Source organism: Crocodylus porosus, unplaced genomic scaffold, assembly GCF_001723895.1.
Source record: "Crocodylus porosus isolate Cpor-Errol unplaced genomic scaffold, CroPor_comp1, whole genome shotgun sequence".
NCBI lineage: Eukaryota > Metazoa > Chordata > Crocodylia > Crocodylidae > Crocodylus > Crocodylus porosus.
The window spans coordinates 29394497-29418202 of NW_017728943.1; the positions used below are offsets into that span (position 1 = coordinate 29394497).

The following is a 23706-nucleotide window of genomic DNA, read 5'->3' on the forward strand; positions in this document are numbered from 1 at the left end:
GAGCACCACGAGTGCTCGTAAAGCCGTGCCAGGGGTCCTGCAATGACCTCGGCCAATTCCTTTAGAACTCTAGGGTGGAGATCATCCGGACCGGCTGACTTGAATACGTCCAGTCCCTCCAGATGTTCCCTAACTATTTCCTCACTAACCCTTGGCCCAGGTGTGCCTCCCCTGGGCCCCGAGGGGGGCCCAGCAGGGAGGTGGCTGTTCTAGTCTCTACTTAGGAAGATGGAGGCAAAGAAATCGTTAAACATGTTAGCTTTGTCACCTGGTGTGATGACCAAATTTCCCGACATGTCCTGCAGGGGACCCACATTACCCGGAACCTTCTTTTTACCTCCTATGTATTTAAAGAAGGACTTCTTACTGTCCTTAATCTGGGAAGCTAGCCCTAACTCCATCTCTGCCTTGGTGACTGTCCCTCTACATCTCCGAGCGACTGCAGTATAGTCGTCCCTGGGGATGTCCCCTTCTTTCCATTGGGTGTACGCCACTCTTTTAGCAAGGAGACATTCCCAGATGCTCTTGATGAGCCATGGAGGCTCCTGTGCCCTCCTGCTCCCTTTGATCCTCATTGGGATTACCTTCCTTTGGGCTTGGAGGATCGTCTCCTTAAGCAGCAACCACTCTTCTTGGACACCTGGCTCCTCTCCCCTCTGGGACCTCAGTGCTTCCCCAACTATTCTCCTTAGCTCAGTGAAGTTTGGCCTCCTGAAATCTTGGGCTGCTGCCTTACTGCAGGCCTTTGCCACCTTGTGCTGGATGGTGAAGTCCAGCTGGCAATGATCACTGTTGCCCAGGTGGTCAAGCACCCGCAGCCCCCTCACTAGGTCATCACCCATAGCCAGCACTAGGTCCAATAAGGCGTCTCCCCTGGCGGGGGTGTGCACCTCCTGGGTTAGATGGAGGTCCTGCACTCTGTCTAAGAACCAACGTGAGCGGTCAGACCTGGCTGACTGCTCTTCCCAGCAGATGTCCGGGAAGTTCAGGTCCCCCATGACTACCACATCCTTAGCCTTCACTACCTCTGTGAGCTGACCTAAGAATTCCTGGTCAAGCTCTTCTTCCTGGTTGGGAGGTCTGTAGTAGACCCCCACCGTTAAATCTCTCACCCCTCGACTGCCTTGTACTTTAACCCAAAGCACTTCAGAGTGCCCTTCCTCCAACTCCTTGATATAGAGTGCCACGCTCCCACCTCTCTTTCCTGTCCTGTCCCTCCAGTACAGCCTATAGCCCACGACATTCACCGCCCAGTCATGTGTTAAGTCCCACCACATTTCAGTGATCCCCACTATGTCTGGGCTGATGTCAGCTAGCAGGAGGGTGAGTTCCTCTTGCTTGTTTCCCATACTACGAGCGTTTGTGTAGAGGCATTTGAGGCCTCCTGTGGATGTGTGTACTGACCCCCTTGTCCCAGTGTTGCCTTGGCCCCTGTCGCTTACCTGTTTATTTGTTTCGCTCGTTGGTGTAGGCTGGGCTGTAGTTGTGGGTGTTGCTTGGTCTGGCAGTCCGATGTTTCCTCCGCCCTCAACTTTCCCTTCCCACAACAAGCCTAGTTTGATTTTATGTATGACACACTATAACCTACCTAACATCTCCAGGTATCTCTCTACTTCTACCTGTTACATCCCCCTTTTTTCTCCCCACCCCCCCAGCCTGTCTCTCACCCCCTGATGCCTCAATTTACATTTTTCACTAACTGGCTTTCTTACCAGCAGCCCAGCCTCTGGCTTCTTTACTATTCATTCCATCCAGGAAGAGCACACGCACCAACTGCAGATGCTTCCTCAGACTGACTAAGGGTTTTTAAACCCAAAAGCTTGCTAAGATATATTTCTCCAACTATTCAGTTGATCTAATAAAAAGTATTGGATTGGCCCAAAGAACCTTATCTGCCTTGTGCATGTTAAGGCAGAGCGGGATGAATGCAGCAGGGATGTTAGCCTGTAACAGAGGACCTTCCCAGTGCCAGTTAGAACTCAGCCCGCCCACGTGTTTCTGGGCCAGCCACCCGGCACTTTTTTCCTGCCACACCTTGATGGAAAACTGATTAAGATGTTACCCAGGCAGGAAGCTGCCCATTTAGGGCCCTGATGTCTAGGAGTGACATCCATTCTGCAGCTCTGTACCTGCCCTACACTGCAGCCTATGCCTCGCAGATTGCATCCTTCACCCTGTCCAGCTGTGGTCCCCTCCCTGGGACCTTTGGCTCCCCCTGAACACCGTCTTGCTTGGAACACTGGTCGGTGGACAGGACAGGTATTCCCAAGCAACCATGGCCAGATCCTGCCACACCTGGCTGTGGGTTACCCAATAGGCCAGGGGGTCACAGTGTAGTGGCTTTACGTTCTTGGCGAGATAGGTAGCCATCAAGACCTCCGTGCTACCAGCCAGATCATGGGGTCTGCAGCCTCTGAACCCCAACATTGAAGCCATGCCCTTGGCCCACATTGCCAATAGCTATAGTGGAGGAGATTGGCTGGTGCTTGGAGTGCTGGCACAGGAAAGTGGATCCCCCTCTTCCACATCCCCCTGCCTCTGCCTCCCTGACTCTGTTCACCAGCACCTCCATCCAGTAATCAAGGGTTTTGCTGCTGCAGATGCTCCCCTTCACCCTCGGGTCACACATGCCCACCAGCACGTGCACCATACTGGACCACAACAGATCCAGCCATTTCTTGGTGCCCTCCTTCAGCTGCTTATGGGGGTCACCTGGTTATGGTGGGCATTGCCTACACTGAGGATCTTGGTGGCCTCAAGGAATGGCTTGAGCACCACCAAGATCTGGGAGATGGTATCCCACTCAACTCTGTTAAGAGGGCCATTGATCCTGATCTCCCTGACCAAGGCCATCTCATGGATGGTCTTCTGTTGCTCAACCAACTTTTTGAGCATCAGGTATGTGGAGTTCCACTGAATCTCCACATCCTGCATAATTTTGTGCTGCGGGATGCTCAGCTCTGCTTGCTTGTCCAACAGCATCTTGCCCCCCTTGATGTTCCTGTGGAAGTAGCCTACTACCTTGCTGCATTTCAAAATGAGCTGGCTTGTAGTGGTAGTGACAGCACCATCACTGGGAGCCCTGTTCCCCTCCAAGGCATCCCTGACTATAAGATAGAACTTGTGTGTCATACAGCAGATGCCAACAAAGTTGGCATCACACACTGCCTTCACTGTATTGACCCTGTTGTCAGTAACCATGAACCCCCAGGTGAGCTGACCCTGCACCATGTGATTCATGGCCACTGTGATCTCCTTTGCTGTGTGTGACCATCCATCACCCCTGCTTGAAGGAGAGCCCATTGATGCCCTGACTGATCGCAGCAGTGCCCTGTGAGAGAGAGGTAGGCATGATCTCCACCCAGGCTGCTCCAGATGTCTGAGGTGAAGTGCAAGGCTACCTGCAGCCCTGCCTTCTGCAGCTCCTCAAGTACTTCCTGCATGCCTCATACAGAGAGAGCACCACTGTTCTGCTAAATGTGGTGCATGAGGGCACTTGGTAGGATGGGGCCATGAGTGCTATGAGCCACCTGAACCTTGGACACTCAACAAAGGAGAAGGACTGGCCAACCAGAGCAAGCATCTCCCCAGTGCTCTGGCTGACCTCACATGCCTTGGGAACATACCCGCTTTGTCTCTGCCTTCTCCCCACTGGTTCAGGGTGACCTGCTTCTGCTTCTTGGGGATGGGGGCTTTGGAGCAAGAGGGGGACTTCTTTTGGGGCACACTCCCACTGGTGCCAGGCTGAGGAGGAGCAAGGACAAGGGGGTAGTGTCTCCTGAAATGTAGCAGCATCATTGTGGTGTTGACATGTTTCTCATCCTTGCCCCAGCTGGTCTGCTTTCTCCTCCTCACCAGGCAAAGACACAACAGCAGGAGGAGCTGAGCCACCTGTCCCCACAACATCCTCCCAAGTGCCTTTCAGAAGAGACCTGCCTTTAGGGAAACATTGAGGGGTGCAGAGCACAAATTCAGATTCCCCCTCCTTCCCCAGAATTTCCTTTGCTATAGCACTTAGCTCCACTGCTTCCAGATCCAGCTCCTCTTTTGGTACTGGAAGGGTCATGCTGGGAACTGAAATTGGGGTGGAGACTGTCATGCTGGTGCTGATGGTTATTACTGATGTTAGTGAAGATGGTGCAGGTGCAGACACTGCTCCCACTTCCTTGTTCCCACTAGCAGCAAATAACTCATTGCTGCTAGGAAAGGTGTGTCTATGTTTGGGGGAAGCCGGGTGGTGGGGAGGGGCTGGAACTTGCAGCTCTCCCTCTGTGCCTCTTCCTCTCCTGCCAAAAGACCTGGCACCTGCCTTTCCAGCAGGCTTCATAACGCTTGGTGTGCTGCAAAATTTATATACATCTGTAATATATGTTGTGCTTTCCTGCAGTGCACCGTGATAACAGTCAGGAAAAACACAGAATAAGACTAGTAGCTACCAAGAGACTATAGCAAGCCAGAGCCTTTGAGATGCTGCTGGTCGAAGAGAGCTCAAAACAGGCACAGATCACTTCAGACACAGCATTATATGTTGTTTCTACGTGCCTGCCCCAGAGCACTGCGATTGAAAGGGACTTCGGGGAATGATCACAGTCACTGGCCAGCTACAGATGTCAATATCAGAGCAGTCTTTTCCACCTTCTCTCCTCTCTTCTCAGTTTCTGTTTCCTGCATGTCTGTCTTCCGAATCTTTTCTGAATCGATTCAGAGACTTCCAAGCCAATTCAGATCTTTTAATAGGTCTCCCAATTTGATTTGGATTCGGAAAGTCGGTTGCCAAATCGGGCCAAATCTCTTCTGAATCGAATCAGCTGCTGAAGTTTCACACAGCCCTAATTGTTACACATACGAAAAAAAGAGAGGAGGAACTATCTCATTCCACAGGCTGTGGTATGAGGCTGTCCACAACCATATAGATTTACTGTCATTGTTAAATGCTAGGTGGTTTTCTGGTAAGAAGCCCAAAAAACTTTAAAAACTTCACATCTAAAGAAGCTGAATGAAATTCTTTCTTTCTTTCTTAAAGCTGCTAAGCTCAACAGCATGTAATGTTAACATCACGGGTGAGATTCATGTCTTTTGTTCAATATCAAATTGTCTCCATGAAATATTCTACAGGGCTCATTCAAGGTACTACTTCTGAATTAGCCCATATAGTCAACTGTCTTGCAATATATATTCATCTAATAGCATTCAAAGTATTATGAAATGCATTACAAAAACATTATTTAAAATATCCTAACCAAGGCAACACCTGAGATACTTTAAATTTATTCCTGGCTATAACTGCACAGGGAAAGTACAATTACTTGGCTCTCAAAAATCTTGCTCCTCTTCTTTAGGTTTTGTGATTCATTGTAATGATTTCTGGTCCATTGTATGAATATATAGTTCCTTTTTTTTCATTCCTAATTTCTGTTGAAATTGTCTTTACTTCCATTTCTGCACCTACTTTACTTGTTCTCATATTTGTATTAGGCCAAAAATATCACTGTGATCAGATGTTATTTCAACCATGAAAAATGTCTTCTAGACAGAAAGAAATTTGCTTTCTTCAGCTTTTTCTAATGGTTCTTATCTTTACCCTTAAAATGTGTTCATTATTAATATTTTTTTTAAAAGGCTTTGGGTTGTATTTATAAAAAGGTTTTTAATACGGGGTTTCATTTAAATTATTTAAATATGTACCATAACATTCTAAGTGTTGATATGATTTTTTTTCAGAGGTACTGAGTACTGTGCCTTGATTATTGTTCATTGATAGGCATTAAATAATGTTCATTCTGTGCCATCCCAATCAGTAACCACCTTCAAAATCCTTTCAGTTAGTTATTGCTTTCTCTTATACGGGGATTTTTATCCAACCACCTATTATGTAAATTATAGAATTTTTTCCATTAGACAAATTTAAAATCATGTTAGGCCTATGGATTTCTGGATGGTTTTTGAATATGAAGTATTGATAATAGTGCCCAGAAGAGCGTCACATTCATCATTTGTAACTGTTTTGTAGAAGATATATGTGCACAAACCGCAAAGTCTACTTGGCAAGCCACAGGGAAATAAAGGACTGACTTGAGAAAGGAATGGGTTATTGACAATACTCTAAAAAATTCTATTTTCTCAGCTTCTCTGTCCATTAACTGGAGCAATAAAGCTGATGCTGCATGGTTCTCTGGACAGTTTACAGAATGGTTGTAGGAAGATCAGTAATGTGAAATGATGTAGCTATTCTGTAGAATAGATAGTTTCCCACTCTGTCTCGAGAAAAGCAGTTACAGCTCAAGGTTGTATTCAGAGGATAAAAGCAGACAACAAAAATGTTAATAACAATAATCTGAAGCTGGCCACTGAATCGCAGGGATCCTGGTTTTCTTTGATTAAAAAAAAATCCCCAATTTTAAGATTAAAAAAAAGGAACCACAAATCCACATTTTACTGTGATCAAAAAGAAACATATATGCATAATAATATCTATATATTAGTGGTGTTCCATTTTGATCATGAGAAAATGTGAATTTTGGGTTACATTTTTAAATCTGAAAATTGGGATTTTTTTAATATCAGAGAAAACCAGGATCCCTGCTTGTCACCCAGCTTCTGGATAGAGGAGAATTTTAATTGTTCCCAGAAACTCAGCAGCCTCTGGCTCAAGGTGAATTAGATAGTTTGAGCACTTCAGGAACTGGAAACCCATTATGATCAAAATGCATGCAAGGCATACTAACTTGTTGGTAATGATTCAGAGAAAAGCAAGTGTATTCTTAATACAAGGAATCAGCAGCAGCCCCAGGTGGAGAAATGCTATTTAGAAAGCACCAAGTGCCACTAAGTGGCATAACATATAACTGGATTTAATGGAATCATTTGACCCCAGCAGACTTCCTGCCTATGGCAGGGGGCCTGGACTCAATGATCTTGCAAGGTCCCATCCAGCCCCTGATGTCTATGAATCTAAAAACATACCATACTTACCCAAACCAGGACAACTCTGAATTTAAGATGACCCTCCAATAATCTGATTCCCTGCATAGAAAAAATATTAATTTGTTACAGTTTCCCATATAGAATCTAATTATTGGAGGCTTGTCTTGAATTTGTTGTCCCCCCATCACTGCAGCAGGGAAAGCATTGAAAACATTGGCAGGAGGGCCGGTGGGGGAAGGGGGTGGTCAATCAATCGGAGCCCTGCCTTTTTCACCCCTACCGCTTACCTCGCCCCCGCTGTCTGCCCCCTCCCTGCTACTGTCTGTGCCGCGGCACCTGTGCCATTTCTAGTGCCTGCCCCTCTGCTGTATGCCCTCCTAGTTTCTGGCCCCCCTGTCTGCCCTCCCACCTGCCTTCACCTCCCCAGCTCCAGCACTTACTGTCCAACTCCAGCATGACTCCAGTAGCTCCAGTCCAAGCTCCGAGGCCCAGCTGGAGCTGCCGCTGCCACTGCCATAACAACTGTTAGCAGACTGGAGCAACCACATGCTCCATATCCTTAGCTGGAGCAGGGTTAGACCCTGCTGGAGTCAGGGTAAGTAGTAAGCCACTTCGCTGCCTGCATCCATCCTACCTGTACTTAAATCTAAGACAAAGGGCTTTTTCCCTCATGTTAAATGGAGGAGGGAGGAACCTTGACTTGGATTTTAGTAAATACAGTACTCTTCTTTTTCTGTGTTATTCAAAATAATTAAATTAGTTAATAAGATATAATCATTTTCATTGCTACTGTACTAAGGGCTACATCTGGGAAGGAACCTGGGCACAACAGCTCTGAGTGCTGTGATGTTTAACTTCCAGGTGTGCCTCCCTGCCCCACCCGGAGTGAAATCCAGAACCCCGTGTTAGGTGCCCAGGCTCCTTGTACAATTCATGAGGGGAAAAGTGCTTACCTTTCTGAGGTAGTGGAAAACTTAATTGGTTTTTCTTTGCAGTGCTTTGAAATGCTCCAGTTGGAGGCATTAGAGAAAAGCAAAGAAATCCTTGAGTGAATTAGAACTATTAAAGATTGGATTATAAACTTTGGAGAGCAGGAGTTTTAACTGGCTTGTACAGAACCAATCTCTGATTGAACCTTTGCGAGGGGGGTGTTACCACAATATAAATATTAGTTACTATTAAAGCAAACAAATTAAAGTGTAGCAACTACAAGTAGTCTTTGTCTTCTATGGGTGGAATAGGAGGCTTGAAGATCTAGGCGGGTATTTCAAAACTGCTCTGCACTGGCCCACTGACAAGATTCCCATCAACCTCAGTGTGAGAGAGGTTGTTTGAATGATGACCACTTTTTCATGTCAGTTTTTGTCACGTATGCTGCTGTAGTCATTATGTGTTTTCTGTAACTTAGTCCAATGCTAAATAAAGCTACAGTCCCAAACCACAAAACTAATGCAGTTGAATATGCCAAGATGAGCATGGGTTAATATTTTTCACATTAGTCATATTCTCAACAGAGAGTTTTTGTAACGTATTGTGAAGTTTTAAAAGGCAAGTCACATTTCCCAAATTGCTGATAATAGCTCCTGTTCAGTCAAATGTTATATGCTGTAGAGACAAGGCTGTGTTTTTTATAGTCTATTTTATTCAAAGTGTAAAAATGCTTAAAACTATTCAAATTATGTTCTCTGGGACTACGCAAGATTGCTAACTACACATTCAAACAACTTACAGTCTAATTGGAAGAAGATAATTTTTGTATAGCATGTTCTTTACACTTTAATACCAGAGGGACATGAGCCCTAAGAATCGAGAAACTAACAACCATTAATGATCACAATTCAGTTTATAATGATTCTGTTTGGTTTTACCTAGGGAAAGCAAGGACATGCGTGCCAACCAGGCCAAAATTTCTATGGAAAACAGCAAAGCCATAAGTCAAGATAAATCTATCAAAAATAAAGCTGAAAGAGAGAGGTAAGTGTCAATTCAGTCTGTGTAAGACGATATGTCTTTGACTGCTGGGTGCCCACACTGTTTAAGGTATGTTCTGTGTGGAGAATGGCTTATGTTTCTGGCCAGTTATTATACTGAATGTATTAGATGGTTGTTTCTAGATAAGTGTTATTTCTTTTTTATTTTAATTCATGTCATGATCTTGGAAAGTTACAGGGGCTTAAATTTAGACTTGTGAGTAATGCCACTGACTGCAGTGAGGCTACTCACATGGACTGAGATAGGCATTTGTTGAAATGTTTCTAGTCATAAAGGCCTTAGTTTTACACACTGGCCCATTTTCTCCTTAAAATGTTGTGCAGTATATCTTACTTCAAATCTTTTTCCATAGTATTAGAAGTGTACTGAAAAAAGCAGTGCTGAGATTTGGATGTGGATTGGCATTAATCTTGATCAGAAGAGCAGGAGAGGAAAGGGAAGTTAATCCACTAGAAGGACATACTGGCTGCATCTACACATGCACTTTACTGTGGAGTAGCCTAATTAATTGTGGAGTAAAATGTCACCATCTACACATCTGACGGCATTTGGCCACAGTAGACTAATTTACACTGTAGTAAGATAGTACTGCTGGGGACAGTACTGTTTTATGCCAGGGTAATTTAGTGTGATTTAAATTCACATGTAGATCCTGACTGCGGACATAAATTGCACCTGGTCAGTCCAGTCAGCTCTGGGTCAGGCTCCTGCCACACAGCTCCACAGTTTCAGCACCCTCATGCCACAGCCAGCCCCTCTGCTGCCTGATGCCACCACTTGGAGCCAGGGGCTGACTCCCTTTGTCCCCTACCAGCCCGGGCTTGCTTTGCCCCAGCTCAAATTGCTGCTGTCCTGGGGATACGTGTAGACATTGTGCCTAGGGGTAGTTTACTTAGGCTCAAACTGCTCCAGAGTTTATTGATTCACATTAATTGCATGTGTAGAGACACCCACTGTTGCTTTTCTCTCCTGTCCACTAATGATATGGATGTGAAGTGGACCACAGGGTAATAGGAGTGAGGTTAGTAACAGAGAGGCCTGTGTGGGGAAGAAAGGTGACAAGGGAGGTTAAAAGGAATGTATCAGATGGAGTTGATCTCTGATGGCAGTGAAATAGCACACATTTATTTCCCCCATTTCCACACTAGCTTAAACTGAAGCTCTCTCCTTCACATTGCACTGACTGATATTTAGATGCCTGGCCAGTGTTCCTGTACTCTAAATTGTGTCATTTCAGCTTTGCTCTGGGTTTGTGGAGCACAAACACAGAGCATATCTGTGCCATCCCTGCTTTTCAGCTCTAGATTTAGGGAACCCATGACATAGACTTCAGTGCCTGCATTTTTTTCATAGATACAGTGCAGCCTAAATTCTATCTAAAATTCTTACCCTTCTGTCTTAGATTGCAATTCTGTTTACATGCTGATTTTCACTGAGATTTCAAGACTTCCCCACGGCTTTGGACTTGCCATCTAGTTGAACATTTTCTCCTATATTCCCTCCTATATTGGTCTATTTTGGCTTGATGGCTTGAATTTGTTCCTACTGAGTGAACTCAGTGGTAGCTTTACAGATTTCCTGCATAGAGTGGAGACAAGAGTTGCCAGAGCCGTGGGTGATGATCCTGGCCCAAGTTTATATAACCCTTATAGTAATGATATTCAGAATACTTATTATGTGCCTAGGCTTAAAACCAGGATGGAAGACACTACTATCTTTTAAGCTTTTGCAGTTGGTCCAGTTCCATCCTTGGAATTACAGCACCTTAGGATTCTTGCTATAAAAGGCCTTTCACAACGCATATTATATGTAAATATTACTAACATAGTTTTCGTGTGACAACTACAAGGACACTTTATAGCATTGTTTAAAATATCTTTTTATTTTTGATAGCAAGAATAATCTTTAATCATTTCAGAATGTGCTTTTAGGGGCTGGTAAATACAAAAGATTATAGAACAACACTTTTGAGAAGCAGTGTACAATGGGAAATTACACTGATTAATAAAACAAATTCCAAAATTAAATGAGTCACTCTACAGTCAGGATCAGAGAAAAGTGAGCTCACAACAATCTTGGTCTCTTGCTTCCAGCCTCCATAGGCATAGCATCCAAAATATTCAGAAATATCAATATAGTATGTAAAAACCTGGAGTCAGAGTAGTGCTCTTCAGTTGCTACCTGCAGTTCAAGGTAGGTCATAAATGTAGTAGAATAAGCCTTCAAGTGACTGAGCTCCTTATTCTTGACTTGGATTTATTATGTATGGTTTTTAATAAGTCTTCATGGACAAAATATTTTTTTTTTTTTTAGGCGAGTAAGGGAATTGAACAGCAGCAACACAAAAAAGTTCCTGGAGGAAAGGAAGCGGGTAAGTATAATTTTGATTAGGAACTAGAACCTAGTGGATATGTGATACTAGGATAGAAACCTTGCTGTTTGCATAACTTACCCTCAGCCTTTGCCAAGAGATTTTAAAAGTTCATTTTCCCCTTAGTTACTTTCTTGCAGTGTCATTCTTAAGTGCTACAGGCTTGGGGAGCTAGAGACTCGAGTCATTTTCAAACTGGATTCCAAGGTCTCTCCACATCCTAAGCTGACACAGGGTTTATGTCTGAACTCCTAACTGTAGTTATTGAGTGCCATACCAACATTTGCTCACCCTTTTATTTACCTGAGTTGAGAAGTGCCTCTGTAAGAAGGATTGTGTATCATTACTTTATTGTAGCACATACATTTAAACAGAACTTAATTTAAAAAAAAGAAACATAGGCAAAGTATGTTACACCTATACAGCAGATTTTTACATTAAAGCAGTGTGCTGTTGTGTATATTTTAGACTTATTAAATTGTAAACAGCCAGGATCATGGGCTGTGCCTCCATCCAAAGTTTTGTGGAGGTCTCAGGCCACCATCTAATACGTAATAGTTTTGAAAACTATGTGTCTGTTTTGTTTTAAAAAATCATGTTACATTTCACCTGTATTATCTTATCTTCCATATAGCTGGCAATGAAGCAGTCAAAAGAAATGGATCAACTGAAAAAGGTTCAGCTTGAGCATCTAGAAATTCTGGAGAAGCAGAACGAGCAGGTATTTTATTTAAAGGGCTTGAAAGAAACATGATCTAAAACATTAAAAACAATCACCAAGTTCCACTCATAGTTCTTTTGAATGGAAGTTATTATTGAAATTAGATAAATAACCCTTTTTTGGAGGCAGCCATCTGTTTTGAAGTTGAAATAAAAGGTTGGAAGGACTTCAGTTAGCATGGAATTCAGGTATGGCTCATCTAATCATCCAGCGATTATCTGGAAGGACATCTCCCAGAATTCCTGCACTTCCCTTTTCAGTTCCCTTAGAAAATATCTCAGAAAAAGTCTGTTTCAGTGCTTTGGCACTTCTGTTTCCTTTCCTGATTGCAAAAACACTCACTGTCAGAAAATATTTGGATTCCATTTTAGTATGTAGGGTTTTATGCCAGATTGCTGTTCATCCCTTAAGTGAAATTATAGAATCATAGAAAAGCAGGGCTGGAAAGGACTTCTGAAGGTCATCTAGTCCAACCCCCTACCCCAGGCAGGATTATCCATATTCAAACACTCCCAAATTCTTGTCTAACTTATTACTAAAATTACACAATACACCATTACCTTCTACTGGTGGAAAACAAGCAACTTGTAAAAAACCTGGCCACCTACTCATCTGGGAAAGGAAAATTCAAATCTCATCCTTAGTGGTTTCCGTGGTGAAAGAAGAAACCAGCACATCCATAATTATCATCCAAACTGATGTGTAGTATGAATGCCAGCAGTGAAGATACTCAAGGTTGTACTGCAGAAGCACAAACTGAGCAAGGTGAGAGAGAAGACAGGTTGCGTTTAACTGCTGTCACCTTCAAGAGTTAGGAATTTATTTTCTGAGATTTCGGTTCAATTTCAGAAATCACATACTTCATGGTGCAGCAACCCACGAGTGGTATCATTCACATGCTTCTATTGCCAGCAGAGAGTCCTGTGTCCCCTGAGCTGCTCCCTGTCCTTTTTCAAGCTTTTCTAATGGAGGATGGCAGCCTAAAATTTTAACTGTGGCTTGATAGGATCTCCAGCAGCTGCTATGCTTCATTTGCATGCCACTGAGCACACCTCAACATACCAACCCCATGTCAACCAGCTTCACCTACTTTTTGGACAACAAGAGGAGTCTCTAGCAGTCTTCCAATATTGTATCCTTCTGTCTTTAAATTCCTCCACAAGAGTTTCTGCTCTACATGTCTCTTGTCCTTACTAGCACAAATTAACATCCAACTCTTGCCATGTCCAGCATACCCACACAACAGCAAGGCAGAGAATGCACACATTGAGAAAAATAGATAATCAAGCTGCAGTAGCTCTTCTGCATTCTGACCATAATCCAATGTTACATAAATTGTACTAGTTGGCAAAACATAGTGTATAGTGATCTAAAGATACTGTGGGGCTGATCCAAAGTCCACTGTGATCAGTGGGAGTTTATTAACTTCAGGGCTAGGGACAGAAGTTTCACATAAACCAGTTTATGTGATCAGAAACTGATTTAAACATGAAACAGAACATAAGTTCAGTGCACGTAAGCCAGTTTCAAAATGGCCGAAACTAATTTAAGATAAATCTGATTGAATGTAGTATCAGACTTAACTGATTTGGGCCAAACAAGTTTATAGAATTTCTGTCCCAGACCCCTTTCTGGTTTAAGTTAAATGGGAGTTACCCATCATCCCAGCATGCTTTTCAGCCCTGAGCTGGGCTGGGCCAGGCTGAGCTGTCTTCTGCAGAGATCAGGGCTGGCCCCACCCCTCTGCTCCCCAGCCAGAGCTCTGGCTGGCTGAAAAGGAGGTGTAGACTGCAGCTGGGAGACAGCAGTATCTGCCTGGCTTCCCTCTTGGCCCTCCCCCCTTTGCCACTTGTCTGCTTGAGCAGGGATCCCCCCTCTCCCACAGCACAGATCCCAACAACACAGACTCCAGCCAGCATCTGATCAGGGTCACACCACTCCCATGCTAGCTAATGCTGAGAGATGCCTATGTGAGTGTGTCTCCAATCTCACTGGAACAAGGGCAGACAGAACAGTGTCTGCTTAGGGCTTTTTGGGAGTTAATCAGTGGGTCAGCTGATAATGTCTAGTGTTCTTCCTTAAAAATGCTTTGCAATGAGCTGTTTAAGGAGATTGAGCTAATGAGAGAGAGGTGTTGCTCTCTTGATGGGCTGAGAAGTTTTGTGTTCTGATAAGCTACAAGCTGCTGGCTTGCTGTCAGTGTTCAACAGGGGACAGAGAAAGGTGTGGGAAATGACCTGGTTTGCAATGAATGCAGTGCCTGTCAGCTTGCTGCACGCAGTACAAAGAAGCAGGGAGAGGGAGATTGAAATACTCAGTATCATCAAAAGATGCATGCAGTTCACACAAGCTGCCCTCCGTCCTCACCTGCCCTTTGTCTTGGAGTGCTGGCTGGGGGTTGACAACACACCCTGCCCCTTGAGCAGCAAGTGGGGAGGGGGAAAAGCCTGGCAAGGGCTGCTTCCCCCTCCCACTCCAGGCATACCCCAGCTGAGGACTGTGCAGGTCAGGGTGGGGGTTTAAACCCCTCCCTAATCATACCGTTCTGCCAAGGCCTGGCTACAACCCCCTCTTTGCTTAGCATTGTGGAAGGGAAGGGAGGGCTTGCTCTAGCACCCCCTGGCTTCTAGCCTGAGTTACTACAGGCATGTGCCTGCATTTTCTGAATCAAAAGTGATGTCTACTTGCAAATTGATTCAATCTCTGCAGGTTAGACTAACCTGCAAAAATTGAATCAATTCAGGCTCAAGATTTTTGAATGTCTGTCTCTAGCCCAGGAGGGTTTGCCTCTGGCCAAAAACACCATTCCAAGACAGCACAGTTAGGGCTGGGCTTTTAACCTAAATTCTACCATTCCTTACTTTTGAGTACTTGATTTTTCAACTCTACAGCTGCATTGTTGTTAGTTGTTTTGCCTGGAATTGATCAAAGTGAGTGCTGCTTTGTTTCTTATAAACAGCTCTGAAACGCATTGTAATGCCACACATTTCCCCCTAGCATAACTCTGACTCCAGTGGATTCATTCATGATGTACACTAATATAAGCAAGAGCAGAATCAGACCCAGAGCACTAAAACTTGGTTAAAAATCATAGGTGTTCTAGTTAACTGAATTGAAAACAAAGTAGTAGTTTGTGTAACAAACTTCTTGATCTCTTAAATATCCCTTTCTTATTAAATGGGTCGAGATACCTCAAAACATCAGTTATGAGTAGAAACATACTTCAACATAAATTGTTATGAACTAAAATTGATTTGTTTTATGTATACTTTTCTTGCATTAATTTTTCAATCTCACTTCAGTTTTCATTCATTTTATTTATGTCCTGTTGTATTACCCTATTTTGACATTATTATTTTTGTACAAACAGCTTTTGAAATCCTGTCATGCAGTGTCTCAAACACAAGGTAGGATTGATCTATAATAAGCAAGCTATTATTTCAGTGTGCTTTCCTTCTAAATTAAATCACTATCATTGGAGACTTCCTTGTAACTTCAACTCCTGGGAAGTACCACTAACACAGTGAATGTGATGTTAATAATATTTACATACAATCAGTATTTGAGTTTGACATTAAAGTAACAGAATTTTATGCTTTCACATCTCAGACATCATGGAGCAAGTTGGATAGGAAACCTTAAAAGATTTATTTCTGTTTTATATTATTGGTAATTATGCTTGAAATTCTCACGGTCTGTAAGACGCATCTACTGATTAAGGGAAGTATTTTAGTGTTGACTTACATCTGACTAACTGCTAGTGCTGATAGAGCCAGATTTTCCACAAATATTAATGTAACAATAATATAACTGATGCCAAACTAAAAATAGCTAGAAATAGAATAGACAGCTAGAAATAGCTTTTTAGGGACTGAGAAAAGAGGCTTCCAGCTCTTTAAAATTCAGTTTAAAGGCACATTAGAAAGAATATGTTAAGTGTCTTACTATTTATTTAGCTCTTCTTTTACAGCTTCCTTATAATCATCATTTGTATGAAATCCATATTAATCCCAGGTCTTAACCAGTATTTTCCTTAAGTTTAAACAACCAGTAGCACAGTATTGCCCAGCATAAATAAACTGCTTTAATAGTTGATAAACAGTTGATAATTTACCTCCTAATCTCACCACATTTACTATATCTATATTTATTTAGAAATAGATATGTAAAACAAGGCCTTCATTTTTTTTGAATGTCTAGAAAATAACTATTTTTTCTCTAGGTGCACGTATATAGTTTTTATTCTTCCTCAAATCTAACCAAAGACAAGGGCACTTGGCACCTTGCATTATGGGTCCATGACTTAATGAATTCAAACAGAGGCTCATCTCTAAATATTCTGTTTGTGTGTTCACTTGAGGATGCATTGGCTGAATCTGACCTTAGATTGATAAAACCAGGCACTTTGACCACGTGGCAAAGTGTCATGAGCTGCATCTACACAAGGCACTGACTGCGCAGTCGTTACAAGTTAAAATGCCATTCTAGGAACTTAGAGAGACAGGGTCAGATTTCCTCTGGGTGAGGGAACCTACAACTCAGGTCCTCAGTTTCCTAGTTTAATAGCCTAGCCACTCAGCTAATAGAGGCAATATATGGAAAGCCTTTCTCTCTCCCCCCATTCCCTGTTAGTCATTGGATGACCAATAAGGGGAAAGAATGCCACCCAAGACATCTAAACCAATGCTTTCTCTCCAGGAAGGGCCCACAATAGTGTTCATCCCCTGCTATCCAGTATTCCAATAGCTAATCTTCTTTACTAAATGTAGGAGACCCAGATGCAAATTCCTACTCTGTCTGTGGGTACTAGATTCCACACTTCCCTGGAAACTACCCAGATCTCCGACTATAGGATATTAAGGAGTGGAATTGTTTTACTCTCTTCCATTGCAGCTTTACATGAAATAATCAAGTTGTTATACGTACAAAGAGTGTGTATGAACCTAACTCTATAGTTTAGTTGCAAGCAATCTCAGCTAAGGAAAGTGGAGACACAGACTGCTCTACTATGAATGTAAAACACCTTAAATATTCATTAAATTTCAGGGATAGTGCCCAGGCATCCCCTTAGATGAGTGCTCAAACCATTAGACAATATAGCCATTCTCTTTGGCCCAATGAATGTGAAACAGTGTTAGTGGAAGACATTAGGGCTAAAAACAGACAACTTGATTCAGATTTGAGCATTTTGCCTCAGCAAATCCATTGTTGTACATTAAATACCTGTGAAGTATCCAGATTCACATTTTGTCTTGGAACCATCAAGGCTAAGTCAAGTTAATTGCCATTTAAGCCATGTGTGTAAACGACTGTCCCTGTGCCTGCTTTAATGCAAATCAAATCTCAGATTAATCAGCCCTGGATTAAACCAAACTTCTGTTTTTAGCCTAAGAGAAGCCTGTCACAGAATAACCTTTTACCCTGGTTTTTACAGCACTCTCCAAGGAGACTGAAGACAAGTCTTCAAGTTCCCCTAGAGTTTAAAACAGATATTGCATTCTCCTGGGAGAGAGTTTTTGGTTCTGGGATCCTTACATCATACAAGTCCTTTGTCCCACTTCAAGTAACCATGAAACATGCTTCCTTCAGTCCACCACAGTGCTGTCCCAACTCATTCAAGTTACTTGCTAGTGGCTGTGTTTACATGAGACACTTTACTGCACAGTAGACTAATCTATTGTACAGCAGTGTCACTGTCTACATGTTGCAAGCGCTTACTGCACAGTAAATGTACTACTTAGTAAAGCCAACTAGCATTGATTGCATGTGTAGACATGCCCAGTCATGCCAGGGCCAGGCCTGTCAGAGGGGGCAGCAATATAGCTTAGAAGGACTGCATGTGTAAGTGTCTGTGCTGCTTGTGTTTTGATCTGGGTTAAAACCTGGGCCACTCAGGACCATCTTAAATGAGACATCTGCAGCCTTAGGTACAGAAGGAATTTGAATGTGGATTTTCTGCATCCAAATGTGTGTTCTTATAGCAGCATTTCTGCAGGAAACAGGATATGTATTTTGTGAGACACAATCTGGGAGGTGTACTCTGAGCACATACTAGAAGGAATAGCTCTTTTGTGACTTCTTATGGAGCGCTTAACTTTTCAGCTCTGTCAAGACTCACATGCTTCCTACCCTAGGAAATTTTATTGGTGAAAACTTAGGCACCTATGAATATTAGCCACCTCCATGGCTAGGCAGCATCTGAGGAAGTGTGTTGAGGATTTTTTTCAGCTTGGGTGCCTAAATGATTATTTGGCAGCAATTAGGTTAGGTTCCTTTTTCAGAATGTAGCTTTTAGCCTCCTAATTCCTCATGTGTACAATAGGGATAATAGTACTTACCTATTTCTGAGGGGTGTTGGGAGGATAAATGCACTGTAAGGTGTTCAGGGGTGTAGGCTGTAGCTGTGTTGGTCTAAGGACATAGGCTGACAAGGTTCTTTGGGTGAATCTGATATCTTTTATTAGACCAGCTTAAATAGTTGGAAAACAAGCTTGCTTAATAATTGTTTTCCAACTATTTAAGTTGGTCTAATAAAAGATATCAGATTCACCCAAAGAACCTTGTCTGTCCTTGTAAGGTGTTCAGATACTTTGCTCACTTAGAAACAACTAGGAACTATGACAAAGATTTTTCATTTTATTCGGAATTTCATTTTCAGTTGCCAAATTCATACCCATATTAAATACAAGTGGCATTTCAGGAGAGGCTGTTCACACTGATTCATTTGTTAATATTATGTTTTCATATTTTCATCTCAATATGATTTCTTCATTGATTTCAAACATTTAACTCATTTAAATGGAACAAGGGTTCTATTTTTCATTATATGTGTTTCACTTGCCCTTGGTGTTATCACAATTACTTGAGTTCACAAAATGTAACAGTGAATATTACTTTTCTCTAAGAGAGGCTAAATTCTTTAAGAGAGGTACATCTGTGTCACGTGTGCAAATACACATTTACCTTTTGAAAAGGAAATGCATCTCACTTCTTTCCTGTTTCAGATCTACATTTTTATGTTATTTTAGACCCATATATGTTTGCATGTACAGAATAGGCGACTCCCTGAGTAGAAGTTTATTTATCAATTTAAAGACATTTACCATCTCAAAACAATAGGTCCCTTTACAGCGTTTTGTATTCAAGTATAGCACATCCAGTGACCTCTCCTCCCTGCACAGATGAGATCAACCTCAGTTACCCTAGGGAAAATGACTGAAAATACCTCTGCCTCCATGCCCTGCACATAGGAGCCAGGCTGTCAACCTGGAGTGGTTAGCATGTCCTCACTATCAGCACATTCAGACCACTTTAGATTGGATTGATGAATGAGTTCCAAATGGAAGGGCCGTCCTGGAAAATGCATTAGGAAAGGTGCTTCCTCAAGCTCCTTTGAACTAACCTCTTCACCTAACCTCAGCACTGCTACCTGTGGAGAGGGAGCAGACTCTTAAGTAGGCAAGGTCCAAGGTGCTTGATAGGTTAAAAATAACAACTTAAAGTGAAACTGCAAACCCAGAGGCAACCAAAAGAGACCAGCGTTCATAGGTACCTCACATAATAAGTGGGCACCTGCATTCTACATCAACATCAGTTAGCAGATGAATTCAAGGGGTAGGCACATGTAAATACACATTGTAGTAGTCTGATCCTGAGATATTACCCGTTTCTCTTGGCTGATATCTGCAAGCCGGAAGATTTTAAAAAAAAAAAAAAAGGTTGGCTGGGCCACCTTAAGGAAGGTGTCAGCCAGCTCTGCCAGCAGTGAATCCAGTAATGTGTTTGACCAGTCATTGTCTTTCAATGGCCAGAAGAAAACTGGTCCAGATCACAGGTAGAGCTACACTGAGTTCACTGAACAACTCTGGAAGCTTAGTAAGTGACCCCTGCCAAAACCTGGCCAGCAATGACAGCATATATATCTACTTTCTGAAATGCAGAGCAAGTTCACAGGCAATGCAATCAGAATCTGTATGGTTTTCTTCATAAAATATGGGGCTTCTTTGAAAAGTGACCCAGGAATCCTAAAAGAAGATAAGAATTATGTCCCTGGTGTTAAGTAACTTCCTTATTGTTAAGCACAAGGATTCTTAACAGGAAAATAACAATTGATGTTTGATAAATACATAGACATTTTTCTGAGAATGAGGAGAACAATTACCTGTATCTCCACTGCTCCCTAGGTATATTCCATTGAGATATTCTGTCCTCCTCAAGACTTGCTTGATTTTAAGTACAAGCTGTACTTCATGATGGAACAAAACGTGATTTATTTTGCATTGCAGGCAAAGGAGATGCAGCAGATGGTGAAGCTGGAAGCAGAGATGGACCGCAGGCCAGCAACAGTAGTCTGAAACTCCAGCATGCAAACTGAATTTAAAAAATTGAGCAACCTTAAAATACCAGAGCAAAAATAATGCTCTGTTGTGGAAGATAGAAAGGTTTTTTTCCCTTTTTCCCTTCTTTTAAAACAACGTGTAGCCATAGACAGCCAGTCTTAAGGTTTTGAATTTCCTTTTTATCATAATGTAATGGATTTCTTTTGTTAAATTTTCCTTTCTGGTTTCCTTTGATAAGGAAAATACTATCCAAAAAAAGGCACAGAGCATTTTAAAGCCCAGGTCTTTGCACTTGTTTCTGAGGAAAAGCTCCCATTCATTTCAGTGGGATTTTGCCCGCGTTGGAATGACAAGATCAGGGCCTTAAAACCAGCATCCATTTTGTTGTTGTTGTTATTTTAACAGTATGTTAGATGATACCAGAGCTATGTTCAATGCAACATGGTATTTCCCATTTTTATTCTCGTGATTGGTATTTTGTCATTTAAGATCCAATCCTACCAGGTACTGAGAGCTGGATACTCAGCATCTCCTCAGCAGTGCTCAGAACTTTCTAGTACCGGTCCCTAGATTTATTGCTAGATAATGACCATCACCGTAATAAATATTTCCTAATCAGGTTGATAAGGAGATGAGTTTTATCATAGGGATATAGTCTCTTGTGGTGATTTTTTTTTTTTACTACAAAGATATTTTTGAGGCAGCAGACTGTAAGTAGTTGAAAACAAACTGCATATATTGGAAAATATGCTCTCTACAAATTCATCAGCAGAATTAATTCACTGTTAGTATAACAGTAACTGTACAGGATATTTCCTCCTTCAAATTAAGTCATTAGCAAGTGCCATATCAATTCTATTGTGTCTGTAAGAAGCCAATATCCTGTAAAAGTTGCTGAAATAGTTAACATTATGCGAATAAATTGTTCTTGTGCCAAAACTAATCAGTGCTCCAGGGCTGAAGGAATTGTATATTAGACACTTTAGGAAAAGTTTACATCATATATGGTTGCATATATTGATGCAGAAATTTCATTTTGATCCTATTGCTGCAGGTTCCAGCTATTACAGTTTATTGTAACTTAAAGATTGTTTAAATGGCTATTGGCAAAAAGTTTGTAACTGTGAAAATGTAAAGAATATTTATACACTTTAAATCACAATATTGTAGAAAATCACATCAATGTTGCCATGTGGTAAGATTAGTAAACAGAATTACTAAAAGTACGTTTGCATGTAATACAAACACCAATTAAGACTTTAACACCTACTGTATGACCACAGTCATTCTACTAGCCAGTACTTACTGATTAATTGTATGGCACAGAATATTATTTGATCAATTACCAGACTTTTAGCATAATGAAACTTATATATATATATATGTGTATATGAATTATGTGGGCATTCTTGATACTTCAAGTTCTAGTAAAATAAAAATACATAACTAATTTAATTTTACACAAAAATATTTATGCAGATTTTCAGAATTTCATATCAGGAATAACCTTTTTATGTCTGTTAGATATAAAACCAATTTGCTACAGTGTTAATTTGCATGTTCTCAAAGCTTGCTGTAGTTATATTGCAGAACAGTGCATGTAAGCATTCTGCTTGGGATTTGTCCATGCTGCCGATAAAAAGAAGACTGCATGGAAAACTGGTAGTTTAGATCAAATCAGATTACTGATTTCAATACACTAAGCACCAACTGAGTTGTTGTATATGCTTGTACAAACTGATTCTACATATTCTATAAACAACTTAAATGAAAAGAGATAATTATGTTATTGTCAGTCCTGAGATGAAACTTTCAACTTCTCTAATAAAAACTTTAAAAGTAAAGCCATGACCTGTAAGTGTAATCCATTATAAAAGATATTTGCAGGATATTCTTACTGCATGCTTAAACGCACATTTTTAAGTATCCAAATTACATTTCTGTAAAGGCACCTATAGACTAAAACACAGTGATATCACTCCTTACTTATTCAAAGGATTCTTATTTCATTTGTTTGGAGAGAGAGAGAAATTGTGTGCTCTTAATGCCAGCTGCTTTTTATATCCATGTACTCAGAGACTCCAACTGAGGGTTAGAGACCAGATCCATTAAGGGACCTAGGTAGAAGGAGATCCAGATTTCTGAACCAAAAATCTCCTGCTCAGCTGCAGACTGACCCTGGAACATTCTAAATTTTCCTTTTTAACCTGGAAATACAGCTTAAGTCCCTGAAGAACTATTAATACAAAAAGTGGACGCATGCTTCTTTTCTCTACAGCTTTGTGACTTTTGGCATAAGGGTAAGATGACAGCATGTTACAAAAACAGATGCATTAATGGATTTTCATGGACTCTAGTAGCATTTGGCCTATAGTGCCTAAGTTCTTCTATGGATTTAGTCCTTGTGCCCTAGCAACTTTATGCATATCCAGAGTTAAGCAGCATCTGAGCAAGGCTTTTGAGGATCTAAATACTGGACAGCTAGACCTAAAGTGACAGCTAGACCCTAAGGGCACCTATACATGAGCAGGGAGTCTGCTCTAATGCGCTGTAATTCCAGCACGTCAGCAGATTCAATTAATTGAGTGTGCTGGAGCATGGGAATTACTGCAGTCCAGCAGTCTCCTGCATCTCATGTATCAGTATCCCCGTGCTTCATAATGCTGCTGGGGGCACTTTCTCTGAAGCTCAAGTTCTGTGAACTTCAGAGAAAGTGCCCCTGCTACCATTTTGAAGCACAGGGACATTGATACACAAGGTGCTCTAATTAAAGTGCCCCACTTCCACTCTGACAGCACATGTATAAACGCCCTAAGACCAGATCCTTTTCTGCCTATTAGGCACCTTAAGTGGACTTATGCACCTGAGTATGACACTATTGTACCCTGCTTGAGTCCCTGAAAAACTATTAATGCAAAAGATGGATGCATCTTCCTCCTCTTTGGTGCATTTTTGTCCTTAGCCTTATTTTTAATAGCACATTATAAAAGTAGATGAGCTAATGGTTTGTCAGGGACTTGAGAAGAGTGGAATTGGATCACACTTAAGTTCTGAAATCCATTCAGATGCCTAAAAGGTGAAATAGGATCCTAATATTTTCAGTGGCTCTTGTTAACATTTTCACTATTTCAGTGGTCTGAGATTTTGGTTTTAACTGGTTTTCATATATTGCCATTTAAATGACCTACAGTTTGCAAAAATAAATTGTCTGAATGCCACTTAAATAATCTGATCTTTGCCAAAGGTCTGAGTTTCAGCATTTATTTGGTCTGACATGTGATACAAAAGTGTTCTGATCTTTGGCACATGAGTGCTCTGGGAAATAGGAGAAGGATTCCATTGCAATATAAGTCAGCCAC

At 41.7% G+C, this 23706-nt stretch overlaps 1 protein-coding gene across 4 annotated transcripts in view; it reads left to right on the top strand.

Moving 5' to 3' along the window:
* PLCB4 (phospholipase C beta 4) overlaps nt 1-22193 on the top strand; it is a 315512-nt gene extending 293319 nt beyond the window's left edge. For 3 of the 4 annotated variants that reach the window (XM_019549095.1, XM_019549098.1, XM_019549096.1), the window contains 5 exons: nt 8797-8898; nt 11230-11287; nt 11922-12008; nt 15379-15415; nt 20294-22193. In XM_019549095.1, the coding sequence (XP_019404640.1) occupies nt 8797-8898; nt 11230-11287; nt 11922-12008; nt 15379-15415; nt 20294-20382 (373 nt within the window). In that variant the 3' untranslated portion in view covers nt 20383-22193. The remainder of the gene's footprint in view (nt 1-8796; nt 8899-11229; nt 11288-11921; nt 12009-15378; nt 15416-20293) is intronic. The other variant, XM_019549097.1, reaches the window with a different exon arrangement.
* Nucleotides 22194-23706: the final 1513 nt, after the last annotated feature.